At 37.4% G+C, this 21,039-nt stretch overlaps 1 protein-coding gene across 1 annotated transcript in view; it reads right to left on the reverse strand.

Annotated features, from left to right (window-relative positions):
• Positions 1-21,039, reverse strand: part of C4H6orf118 (chromosome 4 C6orf118 homolog) — an 84,605-nt gene that overhangs the window by 6,845 nt on the left and 56,721 nt on the right. The window contains exons 6-9 of the mRNA XM_043963683.1: positions 18,996-19,054; positions 10,652-10,833; positions 7,405-7,458; positions 4,329-4,390 (exon numbers count right to left, since the gene is read on the reverse strand). Of these exons, the coding sequence (XP_043819618.1) occupies positions 4,329-4,390; positions 7,405-7,458; positions 10,652-10,833; positions 18,996-19,054 (357 nt within the window). The remainder of the gene's footprint in view (positions 1-4,328; positions 4,391-7,404; positions 7,459-10,651; positions 10,834-18,995; positions 19,055-21,039) is intronic.

The raw sequence follows: 21,039 nt of genomic DNA on the forward strand, positions 1-21,039 counted from the left end.
CTCCCTATCTGTGCCCACTCTTCCAACTGATAGTGTGAGTAATTGTGGCAAAATTTTATCCAGGACTTATGGGGAGAATGTTTTGTAGCTACTTTTCTTATGATGTACCATTAATAAATGCCTTTGCTTTGAGTTAATGTGCCCTCTGGCTGACTACTAAAAGCTAGTCAATTCAATGGGGGAGATTCATGAGCTAGTTTTAGGAATGGGAACCCAAAGGGTACCTTGAACCTGGGGTAGTCACCTCCCAGGTGGTTAATACAAAGGGTGTGCTAAACTAGTATTCCTTAAATGAATTATGGATGTTTGACCTAAAGAAGAGAAGAATCAGAAAGTATGTGATAACTGTCTGAGTGAGAGAATGTCTCTTGAGAGAATGATTAGAGTTGCCCTACCCTCTTCCAGAAGGGAGAACTAAGAATAGATAAGAGTTGCAGAGAGACATATCTGGCGTCTTAAGAAAGAAAGAGAGGAAGAGAGGAAGAAAGAAAGGAAGGAAGGAAGGAAGGAAGGAAGGAAGGAAGGAAGGAAGGAAGGAAGGAAGGAAGGAAGGAAGGAAGGAAGGAAGGAAGGAAGGAAGGAAGGAAGGAAGGAAGGAAGGAAGGAAGGAAGAAAAAGACCTTCCTAACAATCAGAGTTGCCTCAGGAGGTAGTGACTTTATTTTCACTAAATGCCTTTGAGTAAATGCTGGGTGATTATACTTATCAGGAATGAAGGGCTTTCCTATTAATGTGTGTTAGAAATGTTGTTCTTTGTTCTCAAAGAGGACCATGACATCAGGAAGGTGATGTCATGACTTGCAGTGAATTGGATTTAATTGAGGGAGGGCTGTGCAAAGTCACCAGCCTCACTCTTTCCTCCAGAGCCATCTGGGTCCAATGGAAAGATATACATCAGGATGACTAGAGATAGCCCTGTATGTTTAAGGCAATCAGGGTTAAGTTGACTTGCCCAGGGTCCAAATGTCTGAGGTAAGATTTGAACTCAGGTCCTCCTAACTAGCTAAATTGGAATAGATGACTTCTGAAATCTGATCCAGTTCTGAGGTCCAATGATTCATTGAATTGAATTGTTGTTTTACACAGATTATTAGCAAACCAAGTGAAAGGCTGGTCCAAATAATAATGAGAAATTTAAAATAATTCTGGGTTTTCACTTCACACTTAGCAAATTGGAAAAAATGACAAAAGACAGAAAGAGTCAATGTGGAAGGGGCCTTGGGATGACAGATATGCTAATATTCTCCAAATACAAAGGAATTCTCCTTTTCACTGGAAGGGATTTTACAAATGCCAAAGTGAATGATCTTTTCTCAGTCCTGCTCATTTTGGCCACTCTGAAGCATTTGACATGTGGCTTACCAAATCCTTTTGTTTACTCTTTCCTCTCTAGGATTTCGTGACACTGACCTCTCCTGGTTCTCCTCTTGCTTGTCTTACTGCTCCTCCTCAGACTCTTTTGCTGGATTTCCATTGGAGTTCCACTTGATAACTTGGAGTGTCCTTCTGGGCACTCAACTCTTTTTATATGACTTGATCTCATCTGCTCTTCATAGGTTTAATTTTCAAATTTAGGTAGATGGGTTCCTTCGACTAAAATATCCAGTTCTGGTTTCACTTCTGAGCTTTAGTCCTGCATTTGCTGTTCAGTTGTTTTAGACTCTATATGACCCTATCTGGGGTTTTCTCAGCAAAGATATTGGGGTGATTTGGCATTTATTTCTACAGCTCATTTTACAGATGAGGAAACTGAGGCAAACAGGGCTAAAGTGATTTGCCCAGGATCACACAGTTAGTAGGTGTCTGAGACCAGATTTGAACTCAAGATTAGTCTTCTTGATTCCAGGCCCAACACTCTATCCACTGCACCACATAGCTGCTCAACTGCCTTGTGGACATAGAACAGTGTGGAAAATCAGTCTCTAATGCAGAGTCATTCTGAAGTGACCCCATGTTTTGACCTTGCTTGACTCTGGCTATGTGCAGCCAGCCTGCATGAGAGGGTAGTTATGTGCTCTAATCCCAAATCTCTTTAGGGATAATCTCTTCTCATAATGAATTTTAGCAGCTAGCCTGCTGCACATGCTCCCTTGCCCCATTTTCTCTTAATGAGCACTAATCAAAATACTGAGGGAGGAGCTGAGGCAGCTCTAAATCCTGTCCTTGTTGAAATGTGAACAAATCAGGTTTGTCTTTCCCATATATGGGAGTTGTTTATTCCTGTCTATAAAAAGCACAGGGTTTGAATCTCTGCTGGCCTAGCCAATGCTTACTTCCTTGGCATGTTGAATAAAATCCTTTTACTGTTTCTTCATGGGTTTGCCTTATCAATCAGGGCAAAGTCTGCACAGAGATTTCTTTTAACAAATGGATGACCTCAAACTCAACAAGCCCCGAATGGGACTCATTACCTTTTCTCCCAAACCTTCCCCTCTTTTGACTTTCCATTTTAATGTCAGAGGCACTATCACCATTCTCTCAATCACTCAGGCTCTTAACCATGACATCAACCATGACTCTTCCTTCTCATTGGTCCCACATCCAATCTATTACCAAATCTTGTCTTTTCTACCTTCACAACATCTCTCACATGTCTGTGTGTTCCCTTCTCTCCATTAACCACCACAACTGTCATTCAGGACTTCATTACTTCTTCCCTGGACTATTGCAATAGCCTTCTAACCATCCTCCTGGACTCAAGTCTTCACTCCCACTCTGATCCATCCTTCACTCAGAAGACAGCCAAAGTGATTTTCTTGAAGTCCAGGTCTGACCATGTCACCCTCTAACTCAATAAACTCTTGTGGCTCCTTATTCCCTCTAGGATCAAATATAAAGCCCTCTATTTGGGATCTAAAGCTCTTCATAACCTGGCCCCTTCCTTACTTTTTAATCTTTTTGTATTTTACCCTTCTCTATGTACTCTACTACAGCTAGATACAGCTAGGTGGTGCAGTGGATAGAGTGTTGGCCCTGGAATCAGGAAAGCCTGAGCTCAAATCTGGCCTCAAACAATCACTTACTAGCTGTGTGACCCTGGGCAAGTCCACTTAACCTTATCTGCCTCAGTTCCTCATCTCTAAAATGGGGATGCACCAAAGAAGAAAATGGCAAACTGCTCCAATGTCTTTGACAAGAAAACTCCTTGGAGGTGTCATATAGAGGTGGGCAACTAAACAACAAATGTACTACTGTATAGCTATATTGGCCTACCTGCCAATCCTCACTCATGTTACACCCCATCAGCCATCTCGGTGTCTTTGTACTAGTTATCTCTCATATACATGCAATCTCTTTTGCTTTCCCTCCTTTTTACATTTTAGCTTCCCTGACTTTGATTAACCATCACGTTCTGACTCTCCCCAGCTACTAAGAAGCCCTTCCACCCTCAGATTACTTTCCATCTACTCTGTAGGAATCTTGTATATACTTGGTTATTTAAGTGTTGTATCCCTTATTAGAATGTGAGTCCCTGAGGTCAGGGACTAGTTTTGTTGTTGTTGTTGTTGTTGTTGTTTTCTCTTTTTAAATCTCTAGAACTTCTCAAAGTGCATTACACAAAGCAGGTATTTAATAAATGCTTTTGGACTAACTATATTAATTATCTCCTTGGTGTTTCCAGTACCTTATCTACAACATGCTAAACAACAGTGAGGCAAACATGAAAAAAGAAGCTATTAAAAGGTAAATATATGCAGATGTCCATCCTGGGATATGTTACCTGAGGACAGGAATCGACTATAGATTAATACTTATAATAGATTTTGTTGTTGTTTAGTCACTTCAGTCATGTCTGACTCTTTATGATGTCATTTGAGATGTTTTTGGCAGAGATATTAGAGTGGCGTGCCATTTCCTTCTCCAGTTCATTTTACAGATGAAGAAACTGTGGAAAACAAGGTTAAGTGACTTGCCCAGGGTCACCCAGCCAGTAAGTATCTGAGACCAGTTTTGACCTCAGGAAGATGAGTCATCCAGACTTCAGGTCCGGCACTCTATCTATTGTGCCATCTAGATGCCAATAATAAATTATAGTGGGGTTTAATTAATTTGCTTTTCTTTTTAAAACTTATGGTGCCCCATCTCATTGAGGCTTTTCTTAACTTTATGAAGGAGGTACATGTATTATCACTTCCATTTTATAGATAAGAAACTTAGACCCGGAAAGATTTTCTACTTGCCCACATAAAAATCAAGAATCACAGGCAAGTGCTGAACCTTTGTTGATTCCAAGTGTGCTGCTTTTTAGTACAGTCTAATTTTGTGTGAATTGAGCAGTTGTAAAAGTATATCACTACAATTGCTTTCATTAAGTTACGCATACTTACTGCTGTTCTTCCCGGCTTACTTTATACCTGTCAAGGTTTTCCTTGATTTTTAATTCAGAGTCCTACCAAAATAAAAAAAAGAAATAAAGGAACCAGTTCATCTTGTATTAGATCAATAATGCAATCTGATCACTCCTTTTAGAGTACCTTTGGTACCTTCTTCTATTACACATCTATACATTAACAAGCATATACATATTATTAAACAAAGCACACATATCAGAAGTCAATTAGAGACAAAGTTAAGCACACCTACTATCAAATAACTGAAAGGTAAAGAGGTAGCATATAAATTGGGGAATGATTGAAGAAAATTTGGTATATGAATGTAACAGAATACAATTGAGCCATAAAAATGATGAAAAGGATGGTTTCAGAGAAACCTGAGAAGATTTACAAAGTGATGCAGAATAAAGTGAGAATAACCAGAACAATTTCTACAGTGGCAATGTAAAGACAAATAACTTTGAAAGACTTAAGAACTCTGATCAATACAATAACCAAGCATGAGTGAACTGAGGATGAACTATGATAATGCATTCCCTAACGAAGTGATGGCTTCAAAATGCAGAATGATTCATACATCTTTGGAAATGGACATTTTGGACAAGGGAATCTGTTTTGCTTGACTATGCAGATTTGTTATAAGGATTTTCTTTTTGTTTCGTTCCTTTTTTAATAAAGCTACTGAAAGGGAAAGAAAATAAATGCTTGTCACTCAAAATTTTCAAATCAAATTTTAAAAAAGAACACCTCCATTAACTTGAGGCTGACTACAGTTGTTTAGAACTGAAGTAGTGAGTATTGATTCAGATAATACAATTAAATTCCTTTTTTTTTTTTAAAGACACTTCTTACAGTTGATTTCAGTGATTGGGATAGTTATAGAAACTGGACAAAATTTGATTACAATATTACATATTGTCACTTAATAGTTATATAGTAATGGAAAAATCTGAAAGTGTTGAAGGTTTTGACCAGTCTAAATGAAATATTCAATGATAGCACAAATGCCATGCTTGGTCACATTTGTTAGGAACTGCATTTCTCTCTGTCCCCTCAACCCACAATCCAGTCAGGTTCCATTTACCTTAGAGCTTCAGGTTAGCCAATCTTAGAAATCCTTTTCCTATCTTAAAAGGAAATACATGAAATTCCAAGGGGTTATAACTCAGAATTACCTCTGTTGTCAAGATCTAGCTAACAGAGATGTGTTTCTTCTGCTGGCTGGTCCTACCCTCTCTTTCCTGGTTCATGCTCACTTGCCACCTACTTTGTTTTACCTTCTAATTTTTATGTCCTCCATGTTCTTGGTGGTTTGCCTGGTTTCTGACCTGCTGTTTGTCCTAATTTTCATTATTTATGTGTGTCCTGACTCAGCTTGCTTATTTGATTTGCCCATGATACTTCTGTTCCTTCAATGTGTAACCTTGGCTTCCTGCCTCCTACATTGCCCACACACTAGCCTGACAAAAGCAGTGATCCATTAAATATGATCTCATTGTCTCTGGCAAAGGCAGCAATGGATACTGTTAAAGCATTTGGTCACTTTCCATGACATTAATTTAAAAAGATTAGGAATATAACTTAGCTTTCTTCAATAACTACCTATACTACCTTATAGACTATTTCTGTAGGTTCCTAACTGTTCTCCTTCTATAATCTCTCCCCTCTACACCTCGCCCCTCATATACCACATCATTCTTTCATCAAGAACCTCCCCTCCTATATCAAGGATAAAGGGTAAATTTAATATTTTGGAGTTAAAGTCCCCCTATAAAACCTGACTATGACCTACCTTATTCTATGTGAGCTCAGCTGTTACCAAGACCACTTGAGAAACCTCAAAAAGTATGGACAAAATGGTTTTTTGGCTTTTTTTATGATAAAACAAAAAATTCCAGAAAACAAGAGATTTATATTAATTTATTCAGAATGGAATATGCACAAATAAAGGAACAACATACACAATACCACAACAATGCAAACACAAAGATAACTAAGGGGCAGCTAGGTGGTGCAGTGGATAAAGCACCGGCCCTGGATTCAGGAGAACCTGAGTTCAAACCTGGCCTTAGACACTTGACACTTACTAGCTGTGTGACCCTGGGCAAGTCACTTAAGTAACCCTCACTGCCTCACCTCCCCCCAAAAAAAAAGATAACTAAAAGAAGCCAAACTCTGAATAACTGGGGGGAAATGGTCTTTGATAACAGCAAAACATAACTGCTCCCTCATAACAAAGAGGTAGAGGATTACTATGGTAGAAAACAGTATACATTATAACAAAGAGTCTCTGCATTGGGTGTTTTTGCTTAACAGTTCTTTGTTACAAAGGAGAGTACAAAGCATCAATAAAACAGAAAGAGACAGAGACAGAGACAGACAGATGATACAGAGAGGTTAGGAATGGAAAAACAGATGCTAAGCATTTGGAAGATGTCATCACTAGCCTTCTCATAACTGTTGTATGTTTCACTAGAACCTCTGACCTTCTCCACTTAGTGGACTCCCAGGTCAAATTTCATTCTTGGATGCCTTTATTGCCAATAGTGCCTTGTCTCTCCTGTACTCCCAATGATGTTCTCCTTGGAAATTATCCTGAGTCAAACTAGATCCCAACCCTGTACCAGAAGCTCCTGCTGGGGTCACAAGCCCCCCCCTCAATTATGACTACAGAATTCTTTTCCTGAAAACTTAGAGCCCTTCATCCTGTGAGCATAGTTTTGAATTATTTTTCCCTAAATGGAATAACCTTATATTTCTTCAGATTAAAGTTGGAATAGTTAAAGGGTATGGATCTTAGAGTTCTGTGGCATATTAGAAAGACAGCTTGTTTTTGTTTTTTTGTTTTGTTTTTGGTGAGGCAATTGGGATTAAGTGACTTGCCCAGGGTCACACAGCTAGTAAGTGTCAAGTGTCTGAGGCTGGATTTGAACTCAGGTCCTCCTGAATCCAGAGCCAGTGCTTTATCCACTGTGCTACCTAGCTGCCCTGACAGATTGTTGATAATGTAGAAAAAGCAGATTCAAGGGGAAATTAATCTCAATATAATACCAAATCCAAAAGAACTCACCATTATTTTTTTCTTTAAAATTCCATTAACTGTCTCCAACTTAATAGCTTCAGTCTGAATGAAAAATGGGGAAAAGATTAGATATCTATTTAACAAGAATTGTGTATCAGTCTTTTTTATTTCAGTTTAGAAAAACATAGGAAAAATTCTACATGTATTTATGTCCTAAATGTAGTCAAAAGTAGTATGATATTACTATTAAATTTTAGTTGAATAAATAAATTTCAGCTTGTGTAGGGAAGAAGCTAACCAATAATGATTTCTTCCTATGAAAGTATCCCACCATGCAACTTGAAAGCTACACATGACTGATGAGATCTAGAAGTTTTGAGGAAGTGAATAAGGATGCCTTTTACCAGCATGGGACCTTTGAGACAAAAACACATCTATCTTAGAGGTGAGAGTTTCTTTTATTTTTAAGGGATTCCGAAGACAGAAAACTCCACTGCCTCCTTTGAGAAGTCAATACCATGAATAATAGCCCTCTATGTGAAAAGGAAGAAAAGAAATTCTCATAACTAATGTGAGTGTCTGATCGAATATATCCAACTCATTTTTCTTCTTCTTTCTTTCTTTGTTATTGTTGTTATTCAGTCATGTCCAGCTCTTCATGACCCCATTTGGGGCTTTCTTGGCAAAGAAGACTAAACAACAAAAATGCTATACAGATAAGTGACTCAGTGGACAGAGCACCAGGCAAGTCAGGAAGACTCATTTTTCTGAGTTCAAATCTGGCCTCAAACACTTACTAACTGTGTGACTCTGGGCAAGTTACTTCACTCTGGCCTTGGGAACTTAATAGCTGTGTGGCCCTGGGCGAATCACTTAAGCCTGTTTGCCTCAATTTCCTCATCTATAAAATGAGCTGAAGAAGGAAATGACAAACCACTCTAGTATCTTTGCCAAAAAAAACCCAAACCACCAAATGGTGTCACAAAGAGTCAGATATTACTGAAACAACTGAACAATAACATTATGAGGCAAGTAGGTGATGCAGTGGATAGAGTTCTGGACCTGAAGTCAGGAAGACTCATCTTCATTAGTACAAATCTGGTCTCAGATATTTACTAGTTATGTGACCCTGGGCAAGTCACTTAACCCTATTTGCCTCCGTTTCCTCATCTGTAAAATGAGCTAAGACCAAATTTGAATTCATAAAGATGAGTCTTCCTGACTCCAGGCGTATCACTCTAACCACTTTGCTACCTAGCTGTCCAATGAAATGGTAATCTTTGGGAAATAGGCATCCTATCAGGGTGACCTATCAGAGCTTATGTTAAAAAGAAGCATAGCTTTTTAGACTTCAAAATCATTTCCATCCCATCATGGCTCTAAAGGAGGGCTTAAGGACAACTAAATTCTTATACAAGACTATTACCTCACATCTTGGCATGGAATTGCACACTTTTAAAATATTTTCCCAGAATCTCAACTCATCTTCATAACGGCTCTATGAAGTAGATTGGGTAATTCAAATTATTCCCATTTTACAGTTATGGAAACTGAGGTTCAAAGATACTGAGGTATGCCTAAGGTTAAACTTGTGTTAGGTCCAGAACTAGGTCCTTATCACTTGGAAATGTCAGTTTGGGTGATTTCTGCATCACATTATCCCAAAATTGTCCATGAAAGATATAAAATAATGCCAGAAATATGTCTTTCTTTTATAGGAGATGGTATGCACACATGACAGTGAACCAACTCTTTTCTATCCAGAAGCACATCAAAAAATTCATTTTGGACAGAAAAGCTTTGACCCACAATGACACCTAAAACACACTTAAAAAATATTTACTGATTAATTATTTTTTAGCTTGGTGCTAAAAAATTGGGAAGTTATGGTCTTTGACCCTCAATTCAATAGCCCTTTGAGAATGAATTAGATTTTCCAGACATTCATTGGTCCAAGAACCAATCCATACTCTATCAGTCAAAAGCCATCTTTTAAGGACTCAGTATGTTTCAGGCACTAGGATAAATGCTGGGGTTATATAGGAAGGAAAAAAAAAATCCCTGTCCTCCAAGAGTTTACATACTAATTAGAGAGACACTATGCAAATAACTAGGGACATGAAACACAGAATTAAATCTATATGTATTATTAAACACACACACACACACAAACACACACATTACCAGCATGAATTCAGCAGTCATACCAGAACAAGAACTATTTGTGATACCACGGTTATGGAGTGTGATACAGTAAAAAGACCATAGTATAGTTGAACTCAATCTGCCAGGCAAGTAACTTAACCCTATTTTCCTCGGTTTCCTCATCTGTAAAAAGCAGCTGGAGAAGGAAATGACAAACCATTCCAGTATTTTGTGAATAAAACCCCAAATGGGGTCATTAAGAGTCAGACACAAATTAAATGACTCAAGAATGACAAAAATCTGATATTTAGGATTATGGATATAGAATTGAAGGATTTATGTTTGAGTCCTAACTCTGCTACTTATTCCATGGATGAGATGTTCTTTTAGGTCCCTTTAAGTTCTGAATCAATGATCCTATTAAGGCCAATATTTTTATTTTATAGATTAGAAAGACCAGAGAGAGGGAGGGAAGGAGAAGGAAGGAAGGAAGGAAGGAAGGAAGGAAGGAAGGAAGGAAGGAAGGAAGGAAGGAAAGAGAAAGGAAGGAAGGAAGGAAAGAGAAAGGAAAGGGAGGGAAAGGGACAGAGGAAATAAGCATTCATTAAGCAATTACTATGTGCCAGGTGCTTTAAATTTTTATTTCATTTGATCCCTATAACAACTCTTTGAGGTAGGTGATATTATTATCCTTATTATTATAGTTAAGGAAACTAAAGTAAGCGAAATTAATTTGCCCATTATCATATAACAAGTAATTTTCTGAGGTTAAATTCAAATGCAGTTCTTCCTAATTCCAGACCTAGCATTCTATCCACTTTGCCACTTAGTAGCCTCAAGGGGCAGTTAGGGGTAAAGTGATTTAAAAATGGAAAATGTTCCATAAATGGAAACTTTGTTATCATCATCATAATTTTTTTTTTTAAGTCTCACTGTGCATGACGTTATGGCTGGTTTTGTTAAAATGCAAATCAAACCAGCCAAATAAAAAGTAGATGAAAGAAACATTGCCTTAACCAAATTACTAACTATCTTCATTGGGAAAAACAATTGCTAAATGCAGCAAGATCCTATTGGAATAGGGTTCTTATATTTGCCATTGCTTAATAAAACACAGTATTTTTTTTAATTAAATTTTTAAATGGCATACCTCAATGCTTTTAATGCCACTCTCAGCGATGCTTACAATTCCAGCATGAGTCAAGTTGGTCTTGATGGTTTTTTCAAGAGCATAAATTTCATCCCATTTACTAAGAATTTGACATCTCTTTTCTTCAATCTTTTCAGTCACACTAAGTAACTTTTCTTCAATCACTTCACTTTCAGATGACTCTGAAAATATGAAAGCAGAATATATGATTGTGAAGAAATCACCTTATAGTTCTGTCTTAAAGTTTTATTTTCTTTAGATTGAGTATTTTAAAGTAATTTCCAGGTCTTTTCCAAGCTTTTTGATGATCTAAATTAGAATGCAAACATGAAGTAGAGTTGCATATTTGGAAAAGATTAGCTTCTAAAGTCAGCAAGCAAGGCAACAATTGTTTATGTTCAAAAATCATCTTTTTGTTATAGGGCCTAGCACACCAGAAGTTCTCTGGGGCACATCAAAGAACCTTCTCCTTGAGAAACTAAACCAAAGGCCAGATACACCTAAAGAGATAAGTGGAAGTGGATCCGGACTGAGATAGCTCCAGGACCACCACCCTTCAATCCAGTCTCCCTCACCCCTGGGGAGATAAGATTGGGTGTGGCTGCTGCCTTTGTGCAGGGAGGAGCAGAGAGATGGCTTGAGAGATCTGCAGCCACCCCTCACCCAACTCTCCCAGCCACCACCAGTGGGGGATGGTCCTCCCTCACTAAGGAAACTTTCCACAGTCAGATGATCATCCCCCATCAGTCCTCTATAAAAGTATCTGCCTGTCTTCTGCTGGAGGAGATTGGTATCTCAGAGCCACACTCTGTGCCATGCCTTCTCCCCATGAGAAGTCCAAGGATTTCTCTCTTGGTTTCCCTTCCCCAGCCCCTAAATAAACTATTATTTTATTCTATCGGATTTGTGTGCAAGAGGGTGTAATTCTTTAAAGAGGAATTCCTAAGGACCCCAAACCCCAACTCCTATCCCAAACCCCCCACCTTATTTCCCCACAACACTTTAAAATACAACAAATTGCCTAGAAAGTGCAGTAAGCTATCTTTAAACACTTGTATCTGAAAAGGGTTTGGGCCACTTTCAAAGGAAAGCAATTGGAGAAAACAAATGTATCTGAAATGGTTACTATAGTGGAGAAAATGTAAATAAATTTTATTCTACACAATGCCCAGTTGTGTGGGATAGAAATTGGGGGTCAAATTGATTGTGAGTCATCCCAAAAGAATTATAAGACTCAGTGACTCAGTTTCCCAAGTTTTATTGCAATACTGTGGGTGACCACAGGGAGAGAACCAGAATAGTGGAAAGGTAACTCTGGAATAGAGAAAGAAAAGACAGTTATATTTATAGTATGGATAAATTGATTATCAGTCTCATTATAATAATCTCCACCTTGGGGAGGTACAGGGGAGGGCTTATCCTTACTTGGGGTTCCTGGGGTCCTAAACCAACCCCGGAGGCAGGTACTTTTTTCAGTGGAGGTGTGTTTTGGGGGTTTACATGTCATAAAGGTGAATCTGGGGACAAATTTGGCCTTTTCTGCGCATGTCTTTCCCTGATTCCCATGCTTAGTTTCAAAACATCTTCATTTTTCATTAGAATTTCTATACCCTGTCTTGTGTCTAATTGTTATATGACCTGACCCTTTATGGTCCCATTATGGGTACTGATCACTGTGGGTATGATAACCTAGCATCCTGACTTGTAAGTTATCCATTAACTGGGGTCTGACTCCCTTTGAGAACTAATATCTGAATTAAAGCTTGGGTCTTAGATTTTTCTGTTAACCCTTTTTTCACCCCCTACATCAGAATAAAGAACCAGGACTTCTACCCAAATGTCAGGAAATCAAAAGAAATATATTAGGAGTCTTCTAGCTTATCTGAATGCTAAAAGGCTAGCTAAAGTTATCAGTCTCAGTTAACATTGACTCTGGAAAATTACTTAAGCATAAGGAATAACCTGTGGATAGGATGGAGGGGAGATTCTCAAATCACACAGCCTGAGGAGTTACTCAGGGAACTAAGACAGACTGAGGAAACTGCATTTTCATTCTCATTCTAATTTCAGGGAATCTGCTCATTGAGTGAAATGTCAGTCCATACTATTTAAAATGTTAATTTTGTTTGTCTGTGTGAGTTTTCCTGCTGAGCTCTGTAGGTGAATTCCTTGAAAAGTGTGTGATAGGAATTTGATTCTGGGAGTGATAATTGCTAAGGAGCCATTCAATTCGAAGTGTTCCCTAAACACTGAAGTACCAGACACCTAATTGGAATGGGGGAACCATGGTCCTTTGAGAAGGGTAAAATTACTCCCTTCGGATGAGAAGCAATCATTGGAGATTGAAATAACTGACATGAAGACACTGTGGCTTTAATCTTGGCTCTTTTGTCAAATTATTTCAAAGGAAAAAGAAGAGTTTGAAGAAAAGGAAGCTAAAATCTTCTGGGAAATTACTCCAGAAATTCAGTGAAGCTTGTAGCAGAAAACAACTGTAGAACAAACTCTAAGATACAGAGAGGTAGGGAGCTAGGTATAGGATGGGATCTTCAAACTTAACATTCAAAGCCCTCCACAACATAACACCATTCAACTAGTCTGTCCCACCTTATCTCACACTAATGTTCTTTGCATTCTCACTCTCTATTCTTCATCCAAACTAGAATACTCTTAAATCAAGGGTTCTTAATCTGAAATACTTGAACCTTGATTTTTTTTTGTTAACTGTATTTCAATAGAATTCATTTCTTTTGTAATCTTATTTTATTTTATGCATTTAAAAACATTGTGGCAATAGATTTCACTAGACTGGCAAAGCGGTCTATGCCTACTTTGTGATAATCCTCTGACATAAGGGAGTCCCTTCTTGGAGAATGGAGAACTCTATTGCAAGCAATAGGGAAGAGAAAAAAAGGAGAGGGAGAGGAAAAAGGAATAGGACATACATCTTAGACATACACACTGACAGAGTATAACACACATAAAAGCAGTGCTGCATTAGGAAACACAGAGAAATGGGTCTATTCAGCAGAAAAGTGGTCCTGGGATGAAAGGTATGCTCCCACTGGAGGGTAGAGTGTCCTCCAAAGTACCTTTCCGAGAATGGGTTTTGTATATTCTGATTTTGGGTGGCCCCCCTGGAGCCAACTTGCATATCAAGGATCAGGGCAAAATTTTATTTTAGGGGTGTGTTATCAGGGAGAAAAACAAGATGGTGGTAGACATATTTGGGAGAGGCAGCTGCACTAACCTTCAAAAAGATTATTGACAGTATTTTTCCATATAGTCTCCTTTAAGGGGAGACCATCATATTGGCTTCAAGACCATCAGACCTAATCTTATAACAATGTTTTCCATGCATAGATTCTATAAGCTACAGTCTCCTGTCAGGGGACACTATAATGGTTGTTTCAAGTATTGGTCCAGCCATTCTGGAAAGCAACTTTTAACTATATACAAAAAAATTACTGAATTGAGTATGTCCACTGACTTAGCAATACCAGTGTTAAACATATATCCCCAAGAGGTAAAAGACATAGGAAAATAGCCTATATGTTCAAAAGCTCTTAATAGTAACAATTTTTGTTTTAGCTAAGAACCAGAAACTGAGAAGGCACAAAAATTGGTTGCTGTTTAGTCATTCAGTAGTATCCAACTCTTTATGACCCTATGAACCATAGCACACCAGGCCCTTCTATCCTCCACTATCTCTCAAAGTCTGTCTGAGTTCAATATGAAGTAGAAGTGATGAACAGATTTAAGGGATAAAATCTGGTAAATAGAATACCTGAAGAACTATAGACAGAGGTTTCCAATATTATACAGGAGGCAGCAACAAAATCATTCCAAAGAAAAAGAGGAACAAAAAAGTAAAATGAGGACAAATAGCTGAGGAAAGAAGGTAAGCAAAAAGTAAAGGAGAAAGGAAAAGATATACCGACTGAATGCAGACTTACAAAGACTAGCAAGGATAGTTGTTTTCTTAAATGAGCAGTGCAAAGAAATAGAATAAAATCATAGAATGGGAAAGATGAGATGAAAATTAGAGATATCAAGAGAACCTTTCATGTAAAAATAAGCATGTTTTTATAAAAGATAAAAATGATAGGAACTTAATAGAAGTAGAATAAATTAAAAAGAGGAGGCAAGAATATACTATATAAGAAAGATCTTAATATCACTAATAATCATTATAATATGGTTAATGTTCTAGAGCCAGACATAGGCTAAAGTAGGCTTTAGGAAGGATTCCTTATAATAAAGGTAGTGGAGATGATGGAATTCCAGATGACCTATTTAAAATCCTAAAAGATGATGCTGGTAAAGTGTTGTACTCAATATTCGAGCAAATTTGAAAAACTCAACAGTGGTGACTGGATTAGAAAAAAAGAATTTACTAAAGTCGGGCAATACTAAAGCAATATTAAAAATACTGAGCAATTGTATTCATTTCACATGTCAACAAGATTCTACTTAAGATTTTATAAGATGGGCTTCAGCAATATGTAAACTAAGAACTACCAGAAGAGAAGGCTTGTTGTAAAAAAAAGTAGAGAAACTAGAGGCCAAATTGCCAACATGATTATAGTGGAATGCTATTGTGCTATAAGAAACGACAAACAGGATGATTTCAGAAAAAATCTGGAAAGGAATGAACTGATGCAAAGTGAAGTAAGCAGAACTAGGAGAACATTGTATACAGTAACAGCCAAATTATGTGATGATCAACTGTAATAGACTTAATTCTTCTCAGCAATAAAATGATCCAATACAGTTTCAAGGGACTCATGATTAAAAATGCTATCCACTTCCACGGTCACAAAATAAGCACATACTACTTTCTTCAAATTGAATTTTTTGTTCATGATCTGAAACACAGTCAGCTCCAGGTCTTGTTTTAACTGACTACATAGGGCTTCTCCACATTTGACTGGAAAATATATAATCAATCTGATTTCAATATTGACCATCCAGTGATGTCCATATGTAGAATCACCTTTTGAGTTACTGAAAAAGAGTGTTTGGTATGATCAATGAATTATCTTGATAAAACTTTACTAGTCTCTCCCCCATTTCATTTTGTACTCTAAGCCAAATGTGCCTATTATTCCAATCATTTTTTGATTACCTACTTTAGCATTCCAATCCCCTATTATAACTGATCTTTTTTGGGGGGGTGGTATTTCTAGAAGCTGTTGTAGGTCTTCATAGAACTCATCAAGTTTGTCCTCTTGGGCATCAGTGGTTATAGCATAGACTTGTATTACTGTGATGTTGAATGGTTTCCCTGGATGCAAACAGATATTCTGTTTTGTTTGAAATTATACCCCAGTACTGCCTTTCTCATTCTTTTATTGACTATGAGGGCTATTCCATTTCTTCTAAGGGATCCTTGCTCATGATACTATGTGTAATGATCAGCTGAATTAAATTCACCCATTCTCATACATATATAAGTTCACTGACAGTTAAGATGTTGATGTTTAATTTTCCATCTCCTGTTTGACCAGACCTAGCTTACCATATTTCATAGATTTGACATTCCAAGTTCTTCTGCAACATTGATCTTTACAGCTTTGGACTTTCCTTTGGTTACCAGACACATCTGCAACTGAGATTCCTTTTGGCTTTGATCCAACTGTTTCATTCTTTCAGGAACCACTTGTAGTTGTCTTCTTCTCTTCTCCATAGCATGTTGGACACCTTCCAACCTAAGGGGCTCATCTTCCAGTGTCATGGGTTGGGGTTTTTTTGTATAATTTTAATAACATCTATGGGGTTTTAATGGTAAACATGATGGAGCAGTTTGCCATTTCCTTCCCCAGTGGATCATATTTTGTCAGAACTCTTCACTATGACATTTCCATCTTGGATAACCCAACATTGCATAGCTCATAGTTTCATTGAGTTATGCAAGATCCTCAACTATGACAAGACACTGATCCAGGAGGGGCACATAAATTGGGAGAGTAACTAAATATATTATGGAACATGAATGCAATAGTATAATACTAAACCATGAGAAATGAATAGAGTTATAGTTACATAGGAAAAGAACTAGGAAAAAAACAAATGATATAAGGATTGCAATATTAAAAAGAAAAATAACTTTGAAAGAATTAAGAATTCTGCATGACTGAAAATATAGTAGTGCTCCTGACAGAAAAAGTGAAGTCTTAGAGAGGGGAAGATTTTAGGATAAAAATAATGAGTTCTGTTTGGGATGTAATGAATTTGAAGTTGGTGATAGGTGACTAAAGTTTCAGAGACTATGCTGGATATATATATATATATATATATATATATATATATATATATATATATATGTGTGTGTGTGTGTATAAACTCTATGCTTATGAATCTTATATATGTATGTGTGTGTATATATACACACACACACATATATATATATATATATATATAAGATTCATAAGCATAGAGTTGATAAATGAACACAATTAAGTTGATGAGCTTGCCCCCATGAGATAGTATAGAGGTTAAAAGGAAGGAATGCAGAGTAAAGCTTTGGGGGGGATAACCATGGTTAATGGGCATGGCATAGATGAGTAACATGCAAAGGATACTGAGAAGAAGCACTTAGATAAGAGTTTAGAGAGATTTGTGTCATAAAATTCTACAGAGGAGAGCATAACCAGGAGGTAAAGGTAAGCAACTGCATCAAAAGCTGCAGAGAGGTCAAGAAGGATAAAGTATGAAAAAGTCTATTAGATTTGGTGATTAAGAGATCATTGGTAACTTTACAGAGGGTAGTTTCAGATGAGTAAAGAGTCTGAAAGCAAGAATGTAGAGTAATTAGAAGTGTGAGAAAAAGAAAAATCAGATGCAGGGAGTGTAGATAGCTTTTCATGGAAATTAGCCATGAAAGCAAAGACAGATATAAGATGATACCTAGAAGCAATGATAGGATCAAGGAGTAATGTTTTAAGACTGTAGGAGACATAAAGTTGCCTGTAGGCAGCTGGGGAACCCATTCTGCAATTTATATCAGTCACCCAGTCTGAGGTGGCTAGTTGATACATTAGTACATAAAGTACTGGGCCTAGAATCAAATACAACCTAACACACTCACTGGGCCAGCTAGGTAGCAGAGTGGATAGAGCACTGGCCTTGAAGATGGGAGGATCTGAGTTCAAATCTCACCTCAGACACTTACTAACATTGTGACCCTGGGCTAGTCACTTAACCCCAATTGCCTTAAACATCCAGGGCCATCTCCAGTCATCCTGATGTATATCTTGCCACTGGACCGAGATAGTTCTGGAGGAGAGAGTGAGGTTGGTGACCTTGCATAGCCCTCTCTCACTTAAATTCAATTCAGTGCGAGTCATGACATCACCTCGATGCCATGGTCCTCAACAAGAATGAAGGACAAACAACAACACATTCACTATATGTATGACCCTGGGAAAATCACTTAACCTTTGCCTATAAAATGAGGATAGTAATAGTAACTACTATCCATGGGTTGTTGTGAAGATAAAGTAAGATAGGGGCAGCTAGATGGCGCAGTGGATAGAGCACCGGCCCTGGAGTCAGAAGGACCTGAGTTCAAATTCGGCCTCAGACACTTAACACTTGCTGGCTGTGTGACCCTGGGCAAGTCACTTAACCCCAGTTGCCTCACCAAAAAAAAAAAAAAAGATAAAGTAAGATAATATTTGGAAAGCATTTAGAACAGCACTTGTACATGTTGTGAGGATTGTAATGATACCCCCTTCTGGGAGGGACATTGTGAGGTCTGGCCTGAAAAGAAACCATGTGACTTCAGCATCCAGAAGTGACCTATCTGGGGTTTTGAAGGTCAGATCAGTGTCAGGAAGTGATGTTTGCCACCCCATGGGTCCTGTCAATCAGAGCTAACATCCAATTAGCTTGGAGCTGTGTGTGTGTGTGTGTGTGTGTGGACAGCCCTGTTTCCTATTTCACAGGAGGCTTCTGGGAGGAGAATAGCCTTTTCGTGGCAGGACAGGGGGTTGGTGGCAGAGACAGGCAGGATAGTGAGAGCAGGCAAATCTCATATTTTATCCACATGTTTCTCTTTACTAACCCCTAATATACTTTAATAAATAATCAATGCCCAAAGATTGGTGCTATACATTTTCTAATTTAAGGCAACCATTCATTAGATTTTAGACATCATAGCTAGAACGTTAGGCCCTTACAATGTGAAATGATCAGTTAAAGCATCTTTCCTTCCTTCCCATTCAAACAGTTAAAAACTTTCATAGAGGACCTTAAGGTTTAATAGAATATCTAAAATTGTTTTGTATATATATTCTTGGTCATAGGAAAATGTCAGTAGATAAATCATGCAATTACTTGCCTGATTTAATACTAGGACTCTTGCTAATCAGTTCTTCTATTTCCAATTCACTGCGGAGTCTATAAATACAGAAAAGAAAAGAGTAACAATTTCAATCACTACTACAATTTTCCCACTCTATACTTTGTGTCCTGATAACCATGGTAAAATAAGAAGCATTTTTTATGACTATTGCTTTTAACTTTTCAAAATTAATCAGGGACTTTGGCTCCTATGCTAAAAATAATAAAATTTTGACATTAAAATGAAGATAATAAGCCACTGGAAAATATAGTAAAGTATATATTCCACTAGTTAAAAGAGATCATCTTTTAAAGTAAGAATAACTTCCTTTCATTTTCAGTTCATCAATATGGTACGCAAATAGCTGGTTAAGGAAATGAAGTCAAATAATATTATTTGGGATTCTACAGAAATAAATAGGATTCTAGCTACAGTTCTCATATACTGATGGACTCATGGACTGATAAGGATACATTGATTTTGGAGTCTTGGAAATATTATCAAAATGGCTTTAAACTGAAATGGCTGGTAGAGGGAGAAAACTGCATATGGATATCCATCAAGAGAGTAGTTACAATTTAGGAAGAAGAGTCATGGCAAAAACTCAGAAGTAGCCAAAAAAACCAAATTCTTCAAAAGTGCTCAGACCCAACTCTTTTTGTGGTGACAAAGAATTGGAAATTGAAGGGATATCCATCAATTGGGAAATGACTAAACAAGTTGTGGTATATGATTGTAATAGAATACTATTGTGCTATAAGAAATGACAAGCAAGATGATTTTAGAAAAATCTGGAAAGGTACAAACTGATGCAAAGTGAAGTGAGCAGAACCAGGAGAACATTGAACATAGTAACAGCAATATTGTACAATGTTCAGTTATGAATGAGATAGCTTTTCTCAGCAATACGATGATCCAAGACAATTCCAAAAAACTCATGATGAAAAATGCTCTACACATTCAGAAAAAGAACTGATAGAGTGTGAATACAGATCGAAGTTTACTATTTTTCCACTTTATTTTTGTGGGGGTTTTTTTGATCTGTGTTTTCTTTCACAATATGACACATGGAAATAGGGAGGGAGAGAGGTAATTTGAAACTAAAAAAATGTTTTAAGTGAATGTTAAAAACTTTTACGTGAGATTGGAAAAAATAAAATAGTTTTAAAAGAGGAAAAAAGTGTTTAGAGGCTCCACGGTCTCAGATACTGACAAAACGTGCATTATATGAGTAACAAGGAAGGTGAGCTATAGATCATAATGAAAGGACATTAATTTGGTCTTGTCAATGAGACTTGATTAGATAAGATCAGTGATTAAAACATGACTCTAATTGAGCATAACTATTTAAAAGAAATAATAGGGGGCAGCTAGATGGTGCAGTGGCTAAAGCACTGACCTTGGATTCAGGAGGACCTGAGTTCAAATCCAGCCTCAGACACTTGACATTTACTAGCTGTGTGACCCTGGGCAAGTCACTTAACCTTTATTTCCCCTCAAAAAAAAGAAAAGAAAAGAAAAAAAAGAAATAGTATAACTATAAGGGGAAATAGAGTATAATTGTATATTAAGATGTTCTACTCATTTAAGAAAATCTAGGAAGCAGAGGAGGAAAGCATGGTGGACATTATTTTGTTAAAGATCAATGCAGAAAGAAGCAGAAGGGATGAGAGCAAACTAACATACCACCCTGACAGAAAGAGGACATTGATAAAGAGTTTAGTAAAAAGATCACAAGTCTGGCCAAAAAGAATTACAATATAGTAGTGAAGGAAGACTCTTGTCAGCACATCTACTGGAACTCTCATTCTTCCAAAATTTGGCTTGTTATAAATATGAATTTATCCTTCAAACAGTAATGAAATTAACAGGGAGGACACTGCATTCTGGATCTGATTCTCTCAAATAAGGAAGAATTGGTTGCTAGAGTTGAAATAATAGCAATCTCAGGAAAAAGTGACTACTCCTTTTTAGAAACTATGATGAAGAATAAATGCTTTCTGAAAAAGACCTGAACTGAATACAAAATTTGACTTTCAAA

This window comes from Dromiciops gliroides, chromosome 4, assembly GCF_019393635.1.
Source record: "Dromiciops gliroides isolate mDroGli1 chromosome 4, mDroGli1.pri, whole genome shotgun sequence".
NCBI lineage: Eukaryota > Metazoa > Chordata > Mammalia > Microbiotheria > Microbiotheriidae > Dromiciops > Dromiciops gliroides.